This window comes from Haliotis rubra, unplaced genomic scaffold (genome assembly GCF_003918875.1).
Source record: "Haliotis rubra isolate DU_JTF1 unplaced genomic scaffold, ASM391887v1 Scf39, whole genome shotgun sequence".
Taxonomy (NCBI): domain Eukaryota; kingdom Metazoa; phylum Mollusca; class Gastropoda; order Lepetellida; family Haliotidae; genus Haliotis; species Haliotis rubra.
In genome coordinates, this window is record NW_025767068.1 from 2,752,742 (window position 1) to 2,775,877 (window position 23,136).

General features: G+C 41.7%; 1 protein-coding gene across 1 annotated transcript; it reads left to right on the top strand.

The window, feature by feature from the left end:
* Nucleotides 1-3,934: 3,934 nt before the first annotated feature.
* Nucleotides 3,935-19,069, top strand: LOC124286651 (myosin heavy chain, striated muscle-like). The gene is made up of 32 exons (XM_046723052.1): nt 3,935-4,193; nt 5,935-6,078; nt 6,578-6,734; nt 6,933-6,960; nt 7,144-7,249; nt 7,499-7,591; nt 7,951-8,014; nt 8,431-8,529; nt 8,793-8,896; nt 9,035-9,436; nt 9,545-9,715; nt 9,808-10,108; nt 10,352-10,428; nt 10,751-10,838; nt 10,982-11,099; nt 11,224-11,481; nt 11,623-12,088; nt 12,218-12,573; nt 12,787-12,877; nt 13,152-13,295; nt 13,418-13,584; nt 13,820-13,898; nt 14,185-14,430; nt 14,762-14,958; nt 15,318-15,450; nt 15,669-15,885; nt 16,061-16,301; nt 16,706-16,898; nt 17,051-17,311; nt 17,645-17,884; nt 18,182-18,382; nt 18,627-19,069. Exons 1-32 carry the CDS (start codon nt 3,993-3,995, stop codon nt 18,768-18,770), a joined length of 5,787 nt encoding a protein of 1,928 aa, XP_046579008.1. The 5' UTR covers nt 3,935-3,992; the 3' UTR covers nt 18,771-19,069.
* Nucleotides 19,070-23,136: the final 4,067 nt, after the last annotated feature.

The window sequence follows — 23,136 nt, forward strand, 5'->3', positions numbered from 1 at the left end:
TTGCTGCGAACATCAGTTGGGTGCGTGATGCTATGCTTTCGTAATACGCTTTACATGACGTCTCCAAAAATAAATGACAATAACTGGCTAAGATGAGGTCATACCTTGTTGTGCATTATGTAAATGGATTTAATGCTCTCAATGAGGCTTGGCTGCTGGGCCCATTTCTCGTCATTTGGATCTGGGAGCCACTGGTAGTCACTGAGAGACTGGACATCATGTACGAGAACATGTTTACATCAGCTCCGTTGGGTATCCGACAGCGCTACATTCATGTACACTACCGCTACAGCACGTCTCCTGGATGACCTTATTAGTATGTATCTTGAAACTCTTGGAGGCGTTTTGATTATATCCCCTTGACGTGACTGAAGATTAGGACTGAGAGTATAATGACTAATGATATGTATTTCTTTTCCTGTAGACGCAACATTGTTTCTTGTTTTGAAGATCAGAAACCTATGGACATACAAACAATCCTGAGCAAACATTTAGTTGGCACACAAGTGACTTCAAATCTCGAAACAGCTGTAAATTCGTTCTTAATGGTAGCATGAATTCAAGAACGGTTCAGGTTTAGGAGGATGTTTTACCAATTTAGTATATACACTGTAAGGCATCATGGACATTGTCAGGCATGCATGAGTTGGTTCCTGGAAGAGGTAGCAAGACTCTCCCCGCCCCCACACCGTCTCATATTACTTGTACAGCCCCAGGGCTAGATGCTCAGTCTTTATGCTACAGTGCCCCTGCACCCCTGCACCATGCAGCCTTCTGTTGCGCCGTGCCACTAGAATCATGCTGTGCATTAATCCTTACTGACAGGCGTATGTGAAGGAATTGCACTGATGCAGATGCCAAAACAAAATGATGTTCATGCACACTATATTCTAAACAAAGTATCTACTGAAATACCTTGACATGTTTCTCTTAATGTGTGTGTTTATTTGATGATGTGTTTCAATACGCGCATGGTAACAAAGACAAAAATGGTACAAATATATTTCACGTTTTTTGTTTTGAAATCGACAGATGGTGTCATATTATGTTTCTAGTAATGTTCCATCATAGAGAGCTGAAGATATTCCTGAGATGTTACAACACTGTGGTTATGGGCACGAATATTTTCTGTGCCCTGCTGTCTGGGTTTGCTAGCACCATCCTTCACTACACTAGCAACCGTCTGTTATTGCGTTATTTGGAGATGCCGTAATACCGTTAAACAAACACTTAAATATTTGCGCCTAGATCTCAAGCTGTCACGAAGCAGTGATAGCGTTTCTTTAAAAACGGGCAGTGGTTATCGACACTTGGGGTTAGTTACGTTCATCCATTACATGTTACAATCCTCGCTCTCTGCTACATATATGGTGTGCCACCAAGGATACCTTCACAAAGTGGTATAAACACATAATACTGGATTCTAACGATGAGGCTGACATTAAAGTGAATATGCACTGACAATAGGGTGACACGACCTTACTGTTTAATAAGTTATTTAACTGTTTAATAACCATTTAACTACCAACTCACTGTTCAGTAAGTTAATTAGCTGATAGCTTTCATAAACCATGTAACTAGTACAAAGCTAGTTATACATCAGCAAGACTGGTTTAATCAGGACTAGTTCCAACAGACTAGTACCCACCTAGACTATTTCCAACAGACTAGTACCCACCTAGACTATTTCCAACAGACTAGTTACTACCCAGTTCCTGTTTGTTGTAAACTCCTGTATCGCCATCGATATGAGTCATTTAGTGGTTACCATGGTGATATGACAGGCGAAATTAGTGTGATGAGCTTGTATGCGAACGGTTTTTTTACAACCTTGTAAAAGTGATAACCCGGTGTTTGTGAGAACGGTGGCAGAGAAGTATTCCACGCTATTTTCAGCGCGAGTGCTCTGACTGTAAGATCTAGCTGACGTCATCGAAACTAGTACTGTGTATTATTACCTTGCCCTTCGCTTGAGATGTAATACACGATGGATATACGATACGTTACTGTGGCAACGTCGCACATGTTTTGGTGAATTAGTATAACCGTTAAGGTACAGCGTAACTCTTCAATATCACACCACACAAGAGTAAGTAGAGACATAATGAATGACCCATATTTATATAAGGCATAAATGGATGTTGAAAAACATTCCCATCCATACAGCAAAGTAATTACAAATGTTTAAGGTTTGCTGTGTAGATGAAATTGTTTTCATTGTACTTTCATCTCACTGAAATACTGCAAGCTGAAAATCAACTGCAAAATGTTTCAGAAACGGAAGTACATTAAAAACATGTTCCCGAATGTACAATTACGAGTATGCATTTTACTTGTTATGTAAAGCAAACAGAAGACACGGGGAGTCAGCTTGTAAAACAATATACCGGAAATATCTTGTCGCGTGGATATATATATTTATTTGCAACAATGTTTGATCTTAAACATATGCTATGTGAATGCAATTCCAGTTTATCTTTATCATCCCTCGAACCCCCCACCGTTTATTGCCCTCATTATGCTAGGGTTACATCCTGGTAGCGGTGACAGCGTACAACGTGCAAACGCCGGGGGCTACTGTCTCACACGATACCGTTTATAGAGTACAAGACCAACATGCAGCGATTCCACCTACACCGAGTTTAGTCATAACGTTTCAACAATTTGATTGGTCCGCAGTCGCATGTCAGCCAATGAAAAGCCTTAAAACAGTAACCATGTAAAGACTTGAGGGGTACATATACACTTCCCCTGCTCAAGCCCGTATCAGACAGCTCTGGGCGTAAGTATTGAGATGTGGTACCCACTTTCTTCCCTCACAAACCAAACCCTCCTTCACCCGAAAGAAAATCTCACAACAACATACCAACCTCTGTTACTCAGTTTCAAACTCCGGAACCCTCACCACTTAATTACCCGTTTTCGGTACTTTCCTTCCTGTACCGATTTCCTCCTGAAACTAAACATTTCTCGTAAGAATATCTTAATTCTTACCAGGAAACATTGTTTAGTTTTCATGTCTATCACCTTTTGTCTGCATTATTCCAGCGTTTTTTGCATATCCCAAACCGTGTGTGACCCTAACCGAACGCCCGCGCAACCCGTATTTTATCACGTTCCAACACTAATGAAAATTTATTGATGAATGATATTTCAGCTGTTTGCAAAATTTGTGCGGATATACACGGATATGCTACTGGATATGCTTCGTATACTGGAATATATCTAAATGGACGTCACAGGTTAAAAAAGTGGATGATTTGGTGTGCGGAAAATCTACTTTTTAACGGTTTATTTCACAGCAATGGACTACTTACAGACGTTTTCGCATTAGTTTTCAGATATTGCATCTAAAAATTGTAAGAATATCAAATTTGAAAGGTATGTTTGAAGATGTGCTTTCCTAATGTTTGTCGGAAACATAATTAGCAAAATTGTAAAAAGGTTTTCACGCTTGCATATGCAACCGCAAGCAGACAATATTTGCAGGCTAGAGAAAAAGTGAATTGCAAAACCATTTTCATTCGGCGTTTCGTAATGATGTTGTTCAAGGTCATGAACAGCTGAAGGTCATTATACGCATACTAAGTTAAAAACGTAAAAGAATACTGGAGTGGGAAAACTACTGATCCTCAATCCATTACGAATGTACAGAAAAGAAAACACAAATGTTCAAGATGTGCATACCGTCCATATGATAAATCGTTGAAATGTTTACCTGCAATATAGATTTAAGTGCTCACGTTCCCAACCATTAGCACGTGTGTGTTTTTTCTACAAACCGCACTTCTGAAACCGTAGTCAATGCATTAATTCCACGGAAAAGAATTATACGTGAAGCGTTCATAATATCCTCCCGGTGCGTTTATTATATACGCTGGAATGCACAAATAAATCCCTATGTGCGTTCATAAAATCCTTTTGTTTCTTCCAGAGCTGTTCGACAGTCTCCTTCTTGATTTCGATCTCTCTGCGTCCAAAGTAGGGTCACCATGGCCGCTTACGACCCCAATGACCCCGACATGCAATATCTTGCGGTTGACCGCAAGAAGCTCATGAAGGAGCAGGCCGATTTGAAGTTTGACGCCAAAAAAGCTTGTTGGGCTCCTGATGCCGAGGAAGGTTTCCGTTCTGCCGAATTGCAGAGTACCAAAGGGGAAGAAGTCACTGTCACCATCGTCGGTACTAACGAGGTAGGCGAGATGTTCTGTGTGTCACTTTATATATTGTTATTAGGCAACATCGAATATAGAGGAGATATATGCAATCACGGGACCAGCTGTTTCTAAATACACCCGTGTGGCAGTTCCTGTTTTGGGGGGAGCTGTGTGAGGCTATATTTCTTAGTTTGTGAAAAGTCCATCACATTCATTTCGTTATATCTGTATTTTGGTATCATAAAGATGCGATATGTTATTAGTTTTACAAACTGCTAAAGAACTGTTTCGAAAATCTAGTTTGCTTCATCACATCCAGACGTGATTGTAATTAAGTATAATATATTTTGGATTTTCTTGCCCCTCTGATTCCGTCACACCAATTATGAACAGTATCATGTATTACAGTGATTTTACGCCGCTTCCATTTCACGATACGCGGATTCTTCTCTTTATTGCCATACACATGATTAGAAAGACAATTTCGATCTCGTTCCGCCCGTAGTTGATGGCATTTCAGTTGCACTGCAGGGATATTTTGAAGAGTGTTTCTGTTTCGTTGCTTTCGGAGTTGTCCTTTTGTCTGTCGTTTCTCATTCTTAGAGGTAGATTATGCCCAAACTAAATCATCGCAGGGTAATGGGCATGTAGTATTCATGATTGAAAGTAGCCGTTTGGTACACATAATGAGATATTTTATAACCGTTTGGTACACATAATGAGATATTTTATAACCGTTTGGTACACATAATGAGATACTTTATAACCGTTTGGTACACATAATGAGATACTTTATAACCGTTTGGTACACATAATGAGAAATTTTATAACCTTTTTGATAAATTCATGTACACGATAATGGCGTACGTTGATAAATATGCACCCTACTTGTCGGTACTAAATGTACAGAACCATAAGTAGATATAATTTCATTATGACCACACACACACACACACACACGCGCGCGCTCTCACATACACACCGACACACACACACACACCAGCAGTTACAATCGCAGGCACACACGCATGTCTCATGGTTTGTGGTAGCGTTTACTACAATACTTCAGGACAAACTAAGTATGTACTAGTATATGAGAAAGATGCATTACTTGTGCTCGCATTACAAATGATTAGTTGCATTGCCCTCTCGCTTAAACATACCCACCTTTGAAGCCGTTTAAGCTAAGCTTAGAGGACATTTGAGCTCATATTGTAACGTGTTGAGAGGAAGGGGATTCTGTAAGCGAACGGTCTGCGCAACAGAGACATGTCTGAGATGTCGAGAGTATGATACGTATATGTCATTGCAGCTAGTGACTAAGTACGTCTATCTTTAGTTGGGATTTCGTATCATTATGGAAATGGTTTTGTTGTAATGATTGGTGTAACACTATTTCACTTAGATGTCTTGTTTTATCTGTAGCGTTAACTGGTAACCTGTTGTCCTAACTCTGTTTGAAAATGTAAAACAACCGGGGCAAGTATACGTTAGTATGACGCTGTTTGAATACCATTTCGCCATGTTCCATAAATACCAATTCCAAGATATGTTATCCTCATCGTCGTTACTGTTACGGTGTTTGATTAGTGCGGATCATAGACTATATACGTTGGTATCAGCTGTCCAATGGAAGAAGGTTGGTGGTCCACATTATTAAGATTTGTCAGTGTCATTCAAGATACCTCGTGAAATATCTAGGATCACAGGCAAAATCAGATTCACAGATGTATTTTGATCGAAGGCTACCGTTTGTAACTTTACTCCTTGTTTGTAGACAAAGACTTTCAAGAAGGATGACATCCAGTCGATGAACCCTCCCAAGTTCGAGAAGATCGAGGACATTGCTAACATGACCTACCTGAACGAGGCCAGCGTTTTGTATAACTTGAGAGCTAGATACACCGCTGGCATGATCTATGTAAGTCAGAAAATAAAGAGTCTTACAATTTATGACAGATACAAATTTAATTCTACAACTTCATTTTAAGTAAACGGCGCCAAGAAAACTGTTGCTTAATAGTCTACAACCACATGGTAACCTTATTGAAGCTGTTCAGCTTACTACATTGACTGATAGTGTTTTCCTTGACGTTGGTAGTAAGGTGTGAATATTGAACGCCTGATCCATAATACAATTAAATACGTTCTTCATATTAATAAGTCTACGTGTAAAACAATGGAAACTGACTCTTGCCCCATTGGTCTTCCTTAGTTCGAATTAAATTTGCTTCAGAAAGCAGAGCCCAGTGGCTTTAAAGACTCACCCATCGTTGTTTGTTTGTTTGTTGTAATATTGAACAATATAACATGGTGTCATAATTATATATGTTCATTGTTTAGGAAACAGGTACCAACCTTATGAAATGTGGACATTAACTGACTGTCTCTCTCACAAATTTGACTATGTTTGATTTCAGACATACTCTGGCCTCTTCTGTATCGCCATCAACCCCTACCGCCGTCTCCCCATCTACACACCCGGTGTGGTTTCCAAGTACAGAGGCAAGAGAAGGACCGAGATGCCTCCTCACTTGTTCTCCATATCTGACAACGCCTACCAGTTCATGGTGCAAGGTGAGAGCAAAGCAATGCCACTCTTGTGTTTTTCATTGGCGCCTAGTATGGAGCAAATTGTGCATTCTCGGTAGGAAAGAATGTAAGAAAGTCATCACCACTGTTACGTCATTGAAGGCGCAATAGGAACAAATATTGATTGTATGTAAACATGTTGAAACTGGGACAGTTTACATTCTAAAACCTTTTGTTTTTCAGATCGCGAGAACCAGTCCATGTTGATCACGTAAGCATAATGTTTTTTGTCATGTTCTTGAAAATCACTACGAAAATTAACACGAATCCAAACACGATATCAAATGATCGAATACTTGAATGTTTATGATAGTCTGCAAAGGTCTGTGATGATGAATCTTATTAAGGATGCACTGGCAACAATTCATACCCGTGCATGTATATTTTCATCCAGTGGTGAATCTGGGGCCGGAAAGACTGAGAACACCAAAAAGGTCATTGCCTACTTCGCCCACGTCGCCGCTGCGACTAAACAAGAGGGCGAGAAGGACGAAAAGAAGGCAAGTCAGATTCATACTAGAATGCCAATGCTAATATTTCTTCAAGTCGGGAGAAATTAGCTCAATATAGTTCATGGTTTCTTCACATATGGCTACTGATGTTGCTGATGTTTCAGAAACTACACAACCGATGCAGCCGTTACCTTCGTCACCAGAGCTCCTATTCCTGTAAACCGTTGTTGTGTACAAGATGCTGAATGTAGAGATGACACAGACATTTAATTTTATGCTTTGTTTAACAATTCCCAGGGGTCCCTCGAGGATCAGATCGTGCAGGCTAACCCTGTTCTTGAGGCCTACGGTAACGCCAAGACATCCCGTAACAACAACTCCTCCAGATTCGTAAGTTTCGAATAGTTCTAATAGTATGCTTAATGGAGATACATTGATGACGAAATGTTGAGCAAAGATTATACTGTAATTAAAACAGTGACATGCACAGTTAAGTCGAACGCCTCTTCGGAATCTTTGTTCAGGCATAGGTATGCCAGCCTATATAAACGCCGGAGAGGCGCAATCGAGAGCCACACGGAAAGCGGCATTTAAAGATCAGTATAGATACTTTTGGTGTTCGCGTTTTGAATTGATTTTAGTGAGTGCATCATTTTAAAATAAAAACGAAGATTGAATAAATATGATAGCCTGCAATTCATTCCTGTACAGCACTCCTTCTCTTAAATCTACAATCTGTTTTTCAACAGGGTAAATTCGTGCGTATCCATTTCGCTACATCTGGCAAAATTGCTGGTGCCGACATTGAGACATGTGAGTAAATATGTTTGTCTCAGCTTCTTAACAATAAACCTGTTTAGCAAGTGGTGTAGAAAAAGCAAACGAAAAAGTTGAAACCAGTACTGTTTCAATGTACAAATCTTAACAAAAGCTAAATATCTAATCAAACAGTAATGATGTAGAGGCAACCCTTCGAAAATGAACATTATTCAGTCGTTTAACATGACATATTTGTGATTATTTCAGATATTTCCCTCGATATCTCTCTTGAATGAAACTAATACTATTTTTGTGCTGGTATGGTATGTTTATGAATAATTACCAGCCTGTTGTCCTTTCCCATGATTCGTTAATTCAAACAGCAAAACATGGGATAGCACCACACAGAATAACTTGATTCACTGAATGAATGTGCATATTGACGTTTTTTATGATTCCCCCTAACTTAGACCTGCTCGAGAAGTCCCGTGTGACATTCCAACAATCGGTTGAGAGAAACTACCATATCTTCTACCAGATGTTGTCAGGAGCCGTGCCAAGTATTATAGGTGAGAAACGTGAGACAGTTGACCCTGGAGTGCACCACATCTCACTTTGAAGCGCTACGTCCTTCAGCAGTGATTTTCTCAATTCAAATTCTGAAGCATCATAAGGGTTTTCGCCACTTTCATCAAGTGGTGTAGACATATGCCATGCATTAGGCAGTTCCTCAGCTTCAATGCTAATTCGATTTGTCAAGCACATATTAGCAATTACACATACATGATCCTATGGATGACAAATGCACTCATTCTGTAATGTTTTCTTTCAGAGAAGACTCTGGCTAGCACTGATGCTGGTCTCTATTCCTTCATTAACCAGGGCGCCTTGACTGTCCAGGGAATAGACGATGTAGAGGAAATGAAGATGACAGATGTGAGGACAGTTTCCTTTGGCTTCAGAGATAACAAAATATTTAGCAAATGTATTGAGGCTGAATGAATGTAAAGATTGCATGTCCTGATTGCCTGTCGTACTTAATCAAACTTGAACTGTGTAACTGATATTTTACAGGAAGCCTTTGATGTTCTGGGATTTACTCCTGAGGAGAAAACCAGCGCCTACAAACTCACTGGCTCTATCCTCCATATGGGTGAAATGAAGTTCAAGCAGAAGGGTGAGCAGGCTGAGCCAGATGGAACTGCTGAAGCTGAGAAGGTATCCTTCTTGCTGGGCGTCAACTGTGGCGACTTCGTTAAGTCTTTGTGTAAACCCAAGATCAAGGTTGCTATGGATTACGTCACCCAAGGACGTACCAAAGCTCAGGTTGTCTATTCGGTTGGTGCTCTGGCTAAGTCTCTGTATGATCGTGTCTTCAACTGGCTGGTCAAGAGAGTCAATCACTCACTCGACACTAAAAAACCAAGGCAGTTCTTCATTGGTGTTCTGGATATTGCTGGGTTTGAGATCTTTGAGGTAAGTTAGCATTTTACGTCAAATATCGTTCTTTTTCTATTGCAAAACCTTTCTACCTGCAAATATATCCATGTAAGTTATAATAATTCCTATTATCTCATTTACCAGTTCAACAGCTTTGAGCAACTGTGCATCAATTACACCAACGAGCGCCTGCAGCAGTTCTTCAACCACCACATGTTTGTGCTGGAACAGGAGGAATATAAGAAAGAAGGTATCGCGTGGACATTCATCGACTTCGGCATGGACCTGCAGGCCTGCATTGAGCTGATCGAGAAGGTAAGATTATATAATGTTATCAGTTTAAGTTACCTATCAATAATACTCTCGAAAATTAATAACAAATTCAATTTGTAATTGTTCTTTTCTAGCCCCTTGGTATCCTGTCCATCCTGGAAGAGGAGTGCATGTTTCCAAAAGCATCTGACAAAACCTTCAAGGACAAGCTTACTGAGAACCACATGGGCAAATCTCCAAACTTCCTCAAGCCCAACAAGTCTATGAAGGGAGGTCAACATGGCGACTTCGCCCTGAAGCACTATGCTGGTACAGTTCCCTACAACATCGGAGGCTGGCTCGAGAAGAACAAGGATCCTATCAACGAGACCATTGTTGAACTCCTAAAACAATCCAAGGAGCCACTTGTACAAGCACTTTTCACTCCACCAGAAGGTTTGTTATCAGAAGTATAAATAGCTGGATGGATAAACAATAATGATAAAAAGAAGGCAGAAATGTATTTCATAGCTAGAAATGTGTTTCGACTGCGTCTAATCCAGGCTCATGTAAACAATTAAGTGGATCATAGGTCCGATCCAATTATTTTTTTTTATTAATTTTGATCATTTGTCTATCAGAATCCTGTCCAGACTTTACATTAACCTAAAACTAATTTATGTTTCTGCACTTGTGTAGGAGATGCTGCAGCGGCTGGAGGTGCAAAGAAAAAGAAGAAGAGCTCTGCCTTCCAGACTATTTCCGCCACCCACAGGGTCAGTGTTATGTTGTATTTGTATTGGTGTCTGGTTCACCAAAACATACAAACACAAAATGCAAACCAGATTCTGGATACAGAAAAGTTTGATATTAACAATATTGTGTTAATGTACTGGACACTGTTATGCAATACCAATCACCAGTCAAGATAATAGGCGGCCTAGTTGATTAATGTTTATAGTAAAATAGCTTTGTAAGATGTTAATGTTCAGGAAATATTTTGGCTGTTCTGAAAAGCCTAAGGTATCATCGTTGGTAAGGAAAGGTGAACAAGACATTTATCCTCTTAATCTACTATTTCTGTAAATCTTCTTGCAGGAATCTTTGAACAAACTGATGAAGAACCTGTACACCACTCACCCCCACTTTGTGCGGTGTATCATCCCCAACGAAACCAAAACACCAGGTGTGTATGTCACATTTCTCATTGTGCTCAGATTATCAAAATAATTCTTAGTACATGGAAGTATATTGATATTTGTCAAGTATTTCTTGCTGTTACTTTTGTCTCATGATACAAATGAGGACATGCTGAATTTCTATTTCCAGGCCTGATTGATGCTGCTCTCGTGCTTCACCAGCTCCAGTGTAACGGTGTACTTGAGGGTATCCGCATCTGTAGGAAGGGCTTCCCCAGCAGAGTCGTGTACTCTGAATTCAAACAGAGGTCAATATTTGTACACTCAGTCTCAGTTAGATAAATCCTAAATTATTTGGATAATCTCAACTCTCATTATTCTCTCCATATAACGGTATTTTAATGAAAAATATACGTTTCTTGTTTTGAACAGATACTCCATCCTGGCCCCTAATGCTATCCCACAAGGCTTCGTTGAAGGCAAAGTTGTCTCTGGAAAGATTCTTGAGGCTCTGCAGATGAGTCAGGATGAGTACCGTCTGGGCAACAGCAAGGTCTTTTTCAAAGCTGGAGTCCTAGGTTATCTTGAGGAGCTTCGTGACGAGCGACTATCCACCATAGTGTCATTGTTCCAAGCTCACATTCGTGGATATCTGATGAGAAAGTACAAGAAGAGTCTCCATGACAAGAGGTATAGTGTTACTGTGCATATCATATCATTCCACTAAATATACATGTTTTATGGTGATTAATGCACAAGATGTCCTGTTCGTTAAATAATTTCTTCCATTGCTAGAAGTTATTTTAGACATGTTAATATTCGTCTTTGTAGAGCTTCATTGGAAATGATCCAGAAGAACATCCGTAAATGGCTAGCCATGAGGAACTGGCTCTGGTGGAGATTCTACACTAAGGTCAAGCCTCTCCTCAGCATTGCTGCCGCCGAGGATGAAATGAAGAAGAAGGAAGAAGAACTAGCGAAGACTAAAGAAGAGCTTGATAAAGTAAGCTCGAGATCAAAGCAGTTAGAGGAAGCGAACGTTACTTTGATGGAAGCTAAGAATGATTTGTTCCTACAAGTCCAAACCCAACAGGACACCATCGATGATATTGAAGAAAGAGTCGAACAGCTGCTGAAGGACAAGACAGACTATGCATCACAGCTGAAGGAACTGGAGGACCGTCTCCTTGATGAAGAAGATGCAAATGCCGAGGCCTCAGAGAATAGAAAGAAAATGGATACTCAAAACAAAGAACTGAAGAAGGATTTGGAGGATATGGAAGGAGCTCTCGCTAAGGTATGAAGATGATTTGTTGCTCTGAAAGAAACAGCACTTAAAATTCTAACTGAACACTGCCATGTAAACTTCACGATTCTGTCTCAACTGTCACTGTATTTTCTAACATATGTTAAATATTTCTTCTAGTCTGAACAAGATATAAAGACCAAGGAAAGTCAAAACAGAACACTCCAGGATGAGATGGCTAAGTTAGACGAAACCATTGCCAAGCTTCAAAAGAAAGGAAAGGACGGCGATGAAGACCTTTCAAGGACAGCTGCTGCTCTCCAGGCAGAAGAAGATAAGGTCAACCATCTTAACAAACTTAAACAAAAATTGGAAGGCTCCCTCGATGAGATGGAGGACAGTCTTCAGCGTGAGAAGAAGATGAGAGGTGATGTTGAGAAGGCAAAGAGGAAGATGGAACAAGATCTTAAGATGACACAAGAAACGGTCGAAGAACTTGAACGTGCTAAGCGGGAACTTGAGGATGCTCTTAAGAAGTAAACTCATATATACCTGTTCCTGTAAAACAGAGCTAGATGCCCATTACCATGTTCACCAATTGCTTGATACATACACTGCGATGAATCTAAACGTTGTTTGAGATAAGACCTACATCCACAATTTATATATTTGTTTAGTGAAAATATACGTGTCAATAAGATATACTTGTGTCGACAGTACTGATATATTCTTGAGTGATTTACTTTAAGGAAAGAAAAGGATGCTGGTGGTCTCAACACACAGCTGGAGGACGAACAAAACCGTGTTGCCCAGCTTCAGAGAAAAATCAAAGAGCTCCAGGTAATGAACTTATGACGCATCACCTTTATAATTGAAAATGGCCTCATGGTTAAAGCATTCGATTGTCACGCCGAAGATCCGGTGCGGCTTGCCCACATAGGTACAATGTATGAAGCCCTTTTCTGGTGTCCCCCGCCGTGATATTGCTGGAATATTACTAAAAATGGCATAAAACTGAACTCACTCCTCACTACAATTGATTTACTGATACGTAGGGTAAGATGTAGAAGATTTAGAATTAAAACTGATAACACATATTTTATGTTTAACAAAGGCTCGCATTGAGGAACTTGAGGAAGAACTTGAAGCCGAGAGACAATCCAGAAGCAAGGTTGAAAAGCAAAGATCCGAACTGGCTCGTGAGCTGGATGAGATGCAAGACAGAGTAGAGGAGGCTGGTGGTGCCACAGCTGCTCAGGTTAGTCAAGAATATGGCACATATACTAAGTGATTCATGAATGAATAATTATTAAACTATCAATAACTATTTATACATTTATCACTATTCACGAAATATACATATATTTGATGTCATAATAGGTTGACTTGAATAGAAAGAGAGAACAAGAAGTTCAGAAACTCCGACGGGAACTTGAAGAAGCCACACTCCAAGGAGAATCTCAGGTCTCTTCACTCCGCAAGAAGCAACAAGAGGCCGTCAATGAACTCAGCGATCAAGTTGACCAACTCCAGAAGGTCAAGAACAAGTAAGGGTCACTGTCTTATGAACATTATGAACACTCACCTTGTAATCATTGGCCTGCCAAAACGACAGTCCTAAGTTACATAACTTGAATAAAACATTCATGAGAAAACCCATTCTTCTGAAAACCTTCAAAGGCAGTTATACTTCCTTTGTTTCCATTTCTTTACTTACTTGTATTGTATAAATACATGTCATTCGTATTTACATTATCACTGATCACCTTCGCTTTATTGCAGAATTGAAAAGGAAAAGCAACAGATGAGAGGTGAAATCGAAGATCTTCAAGCTCAGGTTGAGTACGTCAAGAAGAACGCTGTAAGTACATCAAACATCACTCTGTCAGAAACTGAAACGTAATAATTTACGCATTCAAAGTCATTTTAACACTGGTCTTAAATGAAAAGTGTTAAATGATATCAGTGTAAATCAGTATTACAACCATATGTTTTGTAATGCGCTGATGCCATATTTCTGTCCTGACAGATGCGAAATCCTGTACAGAATTGATGTGGGAAGAAAACGTAGAAAATGATAGTACATAGTTGCCACATAGTAATTTTTCATTCATAGAAGAGATGTCAGTTATACATTGTGATTTCAGGGTCCATCAGCAAAACAGCAAAAGCAGTTCGAGACCCAACTGGCTGAGTTGAATGCCAAGGTGGACGAAGGTGCTCGCGAAATCAGCGACCTTCAGGCTCAGAAGAGCCGCCTTAGTTCTGAGAGCTCTGATGTGACCCGCCAGCTGGAAGAAGCAGAGCACAATGTCAGCCAGTTGTCCAAGGAGAAGTCTAATCTGAACAATCAGTTGGAGGAAGCCAAGAGAACTATTGAGGATGAATCCAGGGTGTGTATTGATTCCGATCACAAGTGTGTAGCCAATACGTCTTTCATGATGCATATGATTCTCCACTGGCTATACCCAGAAGAAAAGCCTCTGCCCTGCTATGGAGGCAGAAAACTATGAACAAACAATAGTTTGTGATAATTTGCGGAATATATTGTATGACATCAGAGTAAATGACAAAATGTTCCTTCGAGATCACCCTGTTGGAAATATGAACCGTGTTAATCATCAGGTTGATTGGGTAAACATTCCATTTACACAATTAATCGATGGAATGTTGGATGTATCCAGAACATGTCCAGGTATCTGATGTTTTAACTTTGTTATCTAGGCCCGCCAGAAGTTGCAGTCCGAGGTGCGTAACCTTACTGCTGACATTGACGCCCTTCGGGAACAGTTTGACGAGGAACAGGAGAGAAGTGCAACTGCTCAACGTCAAGCGTCTAAGGCTGTTGCCGAGGCTCAGCAATGGAAGTCCAAATTTGAGACCGAAGGCACAGCCAGAGCTGATGAACTTGAGGAGGCTAAGTGAGTTCATCTCAATCTTACATTTTGCTCTAATGGATTAACGGGTTTGATTCTAGATCCATATCGATTGTGCTTCTCATCGTGTTCTACTTCATTTGCGTGCATATTACTCTTAACAAAACTGACTGTCGCCGTATGTTTGAATGCTACAAACGACGCCAAACACACTGCCTCATCGGTCTAATGCCGGTCAGAATCTTTAAGAATGTTCCTGTTTTCATCCTATACACTGTTAGGCTGGATATGTCAATCTGTTGCGATATAGATTTTACAAGGTGATTTTACGGTAGCTCAATACCAATTGAAACACAATAAGCTCTATGAAAATATCTAGAAGTTGCTTTCTCTTTGTGTTTCAGACGCCGTCTCCAGTCTAGGCTCAATGAAGCAGAGCAGAACATGGAAGCTGCCCAGGGCAAAGTGAACGCCCTTGAGAAGGCTAAGAACAGACTACAAGGAGAGCTCGAGGATGTCATGGTGGACTGTGAGAGGGTAAGAGGGACTTTCTATAAAAATAATCAACAAACCATAAGGGTCTGCCTCATTGACGATAAGCAGCTTTCTCATGTTTAAAAAATACGTATATTTTATCATTTGTGACTCACAGGCAATTAATCACAACAAACAGATATTGATATCAACGTACATAAATTGTTTTGTTTCAGTTCATAAATATATATTTATGAGATCAATCATTCCGCTATTGATAGGCTAACTCTGCCGCCAACAATATGGAAAAGAAACAGCGTAACTTCGACAGGACTATTTCTGAATGGGAGACCAAGGTGACAGGTCTCCAGGCCGATCTGGAGGCTTCCCAGAAAGAGACCCGCGGTTATTCAGCTGATGTCTTCCGTTACCGAGCTCAGGTGGATGAATCTGAATCTACTATTGATTCTCTCAGGAGAGAGAACAAGAACCTCTCAGGTAATATGTTTGTGAATAGCAACGTGAAGTATTCTCTGTTAAGTCAAATATTTCAAACAGACTGATACATTTGATCGTAACGACATGTTGGTGCCTCTTCGAGATTAAATATTCAAGTGATGCTTGAGAATGTTTAAAAATGGTTTCAAATAATCGGGTTTATTGTGGTTTGCAGAAGAGATCCGTGAACTCTCTGATCAGCTTTCTGACGGTGGCCGCAGCATTCACGAAAGCGAAAAGGCCCGTAAACGTATTCAAATGGAGAAAGATGAACTCCAGAACGCTCTTGAAGAGGCCATGTCGACTCTAGAACAGGAGGAGGCTAAGGTTGGACGTGTCAACATTGAACTGGCTCAGGTCCGTGCTGACGTCGATAGGCGTCTTGCTGAGAAGGAAGATGACTTTGAGAACACTCGGTGAGTAATATGAAAATATGTCCAACGTTTGATCGCAGCAAAACAATGGTCACTTACTCAAAATTTAAAGTATTTAATTTCATACAATTGGATTGATTGATTGATTGTTTGTTGTTAAACGTCGCATTCAGCAATATTCCAGCTGTATGGCGGCGGTCTTTAATAATCGAGTCTGGACCAGATAATCCAGTGATCAACAGCATGAGCATCAATCTACGCAATTGAGATACGATGACATGTGTCAACCAAGTCATCGAGCCTGACCACGCGATCCCGTTAGTCGCCTCTTACGACAAGCATAGGTTACTGCAGACCAATTCTAGCCCGGATCTTCGCGTGTTTCATACAGTTGGAAAAGTGATAAGCAGATCTGTTAAACTATGTGGATTTACGATTGTTTGCAGTCGCAACCACCAGAAGGCTCTTGAGTCTCTCCAAGCCAGCATTGATGCTGAGGCAAAGGGCAAGGCTGAGGCCATGAGAATCAGGAAGAAGTTGGAAGCAGACATCAACGAGCTCGAGGTTGCAGTTGATAATGCAAACCGTACCCGCGCTGACGCCGAGAAGAACGCCAAGAAATGGCAGGGTCTCATCAAGGTAGGTCAATATCCAGGACAATACGATAATAAACACGAAGGACACGGTCTTATAAATGCTGACAGAATGACATGAATATAATATGTTAAAATTTGATGTTCACTTGACCATCATATCAAGAGTTGAAAAGAACCCTCCTTTAAATTTTACAGGAAATGGAAACAAAGGTTGAAGAGGAGCGTAGAGCCCGCGAGGAAGCCCGTGAATCTCTACTTGCCATGGAACGTCGATGCAACAACTTCAAAGTTGAGGCCGAAGAGCTTGAGTCCAGTCTGGAAAACTCTGATAGAGGCCGCAAGAACGCCGAAGCTGAGTTGACAGAGGCTCTTGACAGAGTCAATGAGCTGACAGCTACAAGTTCATCGCTCCAAGGCCAGAAGAGGAAGCTGGATAGTGACATTTCTGCGATGCAGGTAAGATCGAGAAATAATGCAAAACAATTACGTTGAAAACCAAGTACTACTTTTGAAAGACTTTCATTTAGACTATTTGTCTGATTGAGTAGTTTTCTCCTTATATTTAATATCTAATGTGATAATACCACCATGAACGACCTAGGTATTATTGTATGAAGTATCGCATCATCTTGTGTTGCACCCTTCCCTGTTTGTATGAATATCTTCAAAACGTTATACGAGATTATTTGGTTTGTACACAGAGACGTGTTTGCAACGTTGCATGTTGTCATAGATGATATTAATGACTTGTGATTCTAACACTAATACCACTAATGCATTTGTGAACAGGCCGACCTTGAGGACATGAGTGGCCAAGTGAGAGCAGCTGAGGAGAACGTGAGACGCGCACAGGCCGATGTACAACGCATGACCGATGAGTCGCGCGCCGAGCAGGAACACAGCAAACAGTTGGACAAACTGAAGCGAGGATTGGAGGCCCAAGTCAAGGAACTTCAGATCAGAGCGGAAGAGGCAGAGGCTGCCGGACTCAAGGGAGGCAAGAGGGCAGTTGCTAAACTTGAACAGAGAGTAAGTATACATTATTACGACAGATACGTTCAAAGTATATCCCCAGCATCTGAAAAGTAAAAGTTAGAAGTAGCAAGAATGTAGTCACAAGAGACTTCAATCAATTTAAATAAGCAATGTGCTTGAAACAAACTACTATTTAAATGTGCTCTAAAGAGGTAAACAGCATGTCTATCTGTGCCACACTGTAAGACTGTTCGTTACTTGTTTCTGCCATGTTCTCAGTGTCACTGGTTAACGTGTTACGTGTACCTGACATTGTCATCTCTATAAAGTGTCCTCTGCTGGTTCTTTCAGGTTCGTGAGCTCGAGACAGAGTTGGATAGCGAGCAGCGCCGTCATGCTGATACTCAGAAGAGCTCGCGTGCTGTTGAGCGTCGTTTGAAGGAGGTCTCCCTCCAGGCCGAGGAGGAGAAGAAGGGCCAGGAGAGACTCCAGAGCACCATCGACGCCCTCAACGCCAAAGTCAGAACATACAGAACTCAGATTGACGAGGCTGTAAGTGACTTTACCAAACATTAAAATCTGAAAACTTGCTTAGCCTTTCTTTCTAAAGAATAGTTCGTCAGGACGGAGTGTGGTGTTTGGTTATAATGAGAATATCGTGTTCTTGTTGCCTGGCTCCAGCTAGTCTGTGATGTGTATTTTAAGCGGTGTCAAACCATACTTACATTCAGTACATCGGTTGTCCTATGTGATTTGAATTCCTTAAGTCCATTTTAAATATTTGCTTTGATTACAGGAGGAGCTTGCTGCCATGAACCTTGCCAAGTACCGCAAGGTCGTCACCGAATTTGAGGACGCGGAGGAAAGAGCTGAATCTGCTGAGAACGCTCTGTCAAAACTCAGAGTAAAGAACCGCAGTTCTGTCTCCATGGCTCGTTAAACCCTCACTGGGCATGTCACCCTTACCTCGGCATTAATTGTTATGGGTTACTTCTGGTGGGCACTTCCTAACAAAGAGCCTACACCTATGTGTATCTCAATTTATTGTATATCGGAAATATCGGAACAGAATGGACTTCGATGAAACGGTTAATCTGTTATGACTCGGAGAACACTCTGTTAAGTCAGCTCGATCAAGACTTTAATGTTCAGATTCAATGACATGATATTCTGTGTTGTGTCTGGATGCCTGAAATCTTGAAGCATAGTTCTGTACTTGAAATAAAATGTATGCGATGATTTTCTGCTTTCGTTTTAAGTTTACCTACAATCTGTGATGATATATTTATTGATTTATATTGTTTCACAAACAGGTCCTCTAAACAGGCCTGGAATACAGTCATTTAAAACTGGTAATGATTGTAACTTGTCAGTTGTTTTGTGGTACGTTCTCAGTACAAATGAAACGTTAAGTTTGTTGTACCTTTCCAAGCGATCACCAACCAAGCTTAAATGGGTAAGGTTTGTGAACGTATCACAGTTGACTGGTTTAAGCAAGCAGGAAGGAGTGGGCTAGATTAATGGTTGAAACTTTCGCAAGTAAATCTAAGTCTTGGGTTTGACTAACCACGTGGGATGTATTTGTCAGTTCTTGACATCCCCCACCCTGACCTGATCACTGTCATCACATACAAGACACGGTGTTCGTTGTCGGTGCTAACAATGGATTCGAACCCAATGCTATTAGAGCATCAGAAACAGGTCATGTGTCCCTCATCGTGGTACGCAATCGTTATCACGACAGTACCTGTACTAATCTGTTCTATCAAGTCATGGTAAACTGAAGCCTGAACAAGAGACTTCAGAGTCTTATCAGCAAACATTCACCGTCTTTATGACCAGACCTACACTTGGTTACGTAAGAACAGTTTACTCACGTTACTTGGCTTGCTTTTGTTTAAGGAACTCACATTATTTAGGCATTGCGTTAAGACTGATTATCTTAAAAGTGATTAATAAACACATGACTCGGGTTGAACACATAAATACGCTCTATGTTACACTGGACACCGCTTTCAGTACAGATTTCATATGAGTATAGAAATGCTTTTCAGTTGCTTTTATTCACATGGCAGAGCTTAACAGTCTAAGAACTCAACAGGTGTTCATAGGGGTGTGTTAGGACAAGAAAACATATTTAAAAAATGTTATATCTTCTACTTGAAAAGGGTGTACACGGCATATACTACTGAGACGTTATAGGTAAAACTATGCAGTAGGGCACATGCAGCAGTGTGAGACTCGTCATAGATAACAGTATGCAGTAAGGCCCATGCACGAGTGTGAGAGGCGTTATAGGTTACAGTATGCAGTAAGGCCCATGCACCAGTGTGAGAGGCGTTATAGGTTACAGTATGCAGGAGGGACATGCACGAGTGTGAGAGGCGTTATAGGTTACAGTATGCAGTAGGGCACATGCACGAGTGTGAGAGGCGTTATAGATAACAGTATGCAGTAGGGCACATGCACGAGTGTGATAGAGGCGTTATAGGTGACAGTATGCAGTAGGGCACATGCACGAGTGTGAGAGGCGTTATAGGTAACAGTATGCAGTAGGGCACATGCACCAGTGTGAGAGACGATATAGGTAACAGTATGTAGTGGGGCACATGCACCAGTGTGAGAGGTGCTATAGGTAACAATGTGCAGTAGTGCACATGGACGAGTGTGAGAGGCGTTATAGGTAACAATAAGTAGTAGGGCACATGCACGAGTATGAGAGGCGTTATAGATAACAGTATGCAGTAGGGCACATGCACCAGTGTGAGAGGTGCTATAGGTAACAGTATGCAGTAGGGCACATGCACACGAGTATGATGAGGCGTATAGGTAACAGTATGCAGTAGGGCACATGCACTTCAGTGATATCAGTAACAATAAGTAGTAGGCACATGCACGGTGTGAGAGACGTTATAGGTAACGGTGGTATGCAGTAGGGCACATGCACCAGTGTGAGAGGTGCTATAGGTAACAATAAGTAGTAGGGCACATGCACGAGTATGAGAGACGTTATAGGTAACAGTATGCAGTAGGGCACATGCACCAGTGTGAGAGGTGCTATAGGTAACAATAAGTAGTAGGGCACATGCACGAGTATGAGGAAGGCGTTATAGGTGACAGTATGCAGTAGGGCACATGCACGAGTGTGAGAGACGTTATAGGTAACAGTATGCAGTAGGGCACATGCACCAGTGTGAGAGGTGCTATAGGTAACAATAAGTAGTAGGGCACATGCACGAGTATGAGAGGCGTTATAGGTAACAGTATGCAGTAGGGCACATGCACCAGTGTGAGAGGCGTTATAGGTAACAATATGCAGTAGGGCACATGCACCAGTGTGAGAGGCGTTATAGGTGACAATATGCAGTAGGACACATGCACCAGTGTGAGAGGCGTTATAGGTAACAGTATGCAGTAGGGCACATGCACCAGTGTGAGAGGCGTTATAGGTAACAGTATGCAGTAGGGCACATGCACCAGTGTGAGAGGCGTTATAGGTGACAATATGCAGTAGGGCACATGCACCAGTGTGAGAGGCGTTATAGGTAACAGTATGCAGTAGGGCACATGCACCAGTGTGAGAGGCGTTATAGGTAACAGTATGCAGTAGGGCACATGCACCAGTGTGAGAGACGTTATAGGTAACAGTATGCAGTAGGGCACATGAACCAGTGTGAGAGGCGTTATAGGTAACAATATGCAGTAGGGCACATGCACCAGTGTGAGAGGCGTTATAGGTAACAGTATGCAGTAGGGCACATGCACCAGTGTGAGAGGCGTTATAGGTAACAATATGCAGTAGGACACATGCACCAGTGTGAGAGGCGTTATAGGTAACAGTATGCAGTAGGGCACATGCACCAGTGTGAAAGGCGTTATAGGTAACAGTATGCAGTAGGGCACATGCACCAGTGAGAGACGTTATAGGTAACGGTATGCAGTAGGGCACATGCACCAGTGTGAGAGGCGTTATAGGTAAACGGTATGCAGTGGGGCACATGCACCAGTGTGAGAGGCGTTATAGGTAACAGTATGCAGTAGGGCACATGCACCAGTGTGAGAGGCGTTATAGGTAACAATATGCAGTAGGGCACATGCACCAGTGTGAGAGACGTTATAGGTAACAGTATGCAGTAGGGCACATGCACCAGTGTGAGAGGCGTTATAGGTAACAGTATGCAGTAGGGCACATGCACCAGTGTGAGAGGCGTTATAGGTAACAGTATGCAGTAGGGCACATGCACCAGTGTGAGAGACGTTATAGGTAACAGTATGCAGTAGGGCACATGCACCAGTGTGAGAGACGTTATAGGTAACAGTATGCAGTAGGGCACATGCACCAGTGTGAGAGACGTTATAGGTAACAGTATGCAGTAGGGCACATGCACCAGTGTGAGAGACGTTATAGGTAACAGTATGCAGTAGGGCACATGCACCAGTGTGAGAGACGTTATAGGTAACAGTATGCAGTAGGGCACATGCACGAGTGTGAGAGACGTTATAGGTAACAGTATGCAGTAGGGCACATGCACCAGTGTGAGAGGCGTTATAGGTAACAGTATGCAGTAGGGCACATGCACCAGTGTGAGAGGCGTTATAGGTAACAGTATGCAGTAGGGCACATGTACCAGTGTGAGAGGCGTTATAGGTAACGGTATGCAGTAGGGCACATGCACCAGTGTGAGACGTTATAGGTAACAGTATGCAGTAGGGCACATGCAGTGTGAGAGACGTTATAGGTAACGGTATGCAGTAGGGCACATGCACCAGTGTGAGAGACGTTATAGGTAACAAGTATGCGGTGGGGCACATGCACCAGTGTGAGAGACGTTATAGGTAACGGTATGCAGTAGGGCACATGCACCAGTGTGAGAGACGTTATAGGTAACAGTATGCAGTAGGGCACATGCACCAGTGTGAGAGACGTTATAGATAACAACGGTATGCAGTAGGGCGCACATGCACCAGTGTGAGAGACGTTATAGGTAACGGTATGCAGTAGGGCACATGCACCAGTGTGAGAGGCGTTATAGGTAACGGTATGCGGTAGGGCACATGCACCAGTGTGAGAGGCGTTAAAAGGTTACAGTATGCAGTAGGGCACATGCACGAGTGTGAGGAGACGTTATAGGTAACAGTATGCAGTAGGGCACATGCACGAGTGTGAGAGACGTTATAGGTAACAGTATGCAGTAGGGCACATGCACGAGTGTGAGAGACGTTATAGATAACAGTATGCAGTAGGGCACATGCACGAGTGTGAGAGGCGTTATAGATAACAGTATGCAGTAGGGCACATGCACGAG

Excerpts from the sequence above, each read along its gene's own strand:
- LOC124286651 (XM_046723052.1), top strand. The coding sequence starts at position 3,993 with ATGGCCGCTTACGACCCCAATGACCCCGACATGCAATATCTTGCGGTT. Across the intron at positions 10,109-10,351 it reads ACTTTTCACTCCACCAGAAG|GAGATGCTGCAGCGGCTGGA; the intron begins GTTTGTTATCAG and ends GCACTTGTGTAG. Across the intron at positions 15,886-16,060 it reads AGAGAACAAGAACCTCTCAG|AAGAGATCCGTGAACTCTCT; the intron begins GTAATATGTTTG and ends TGTGGTTTGCAG.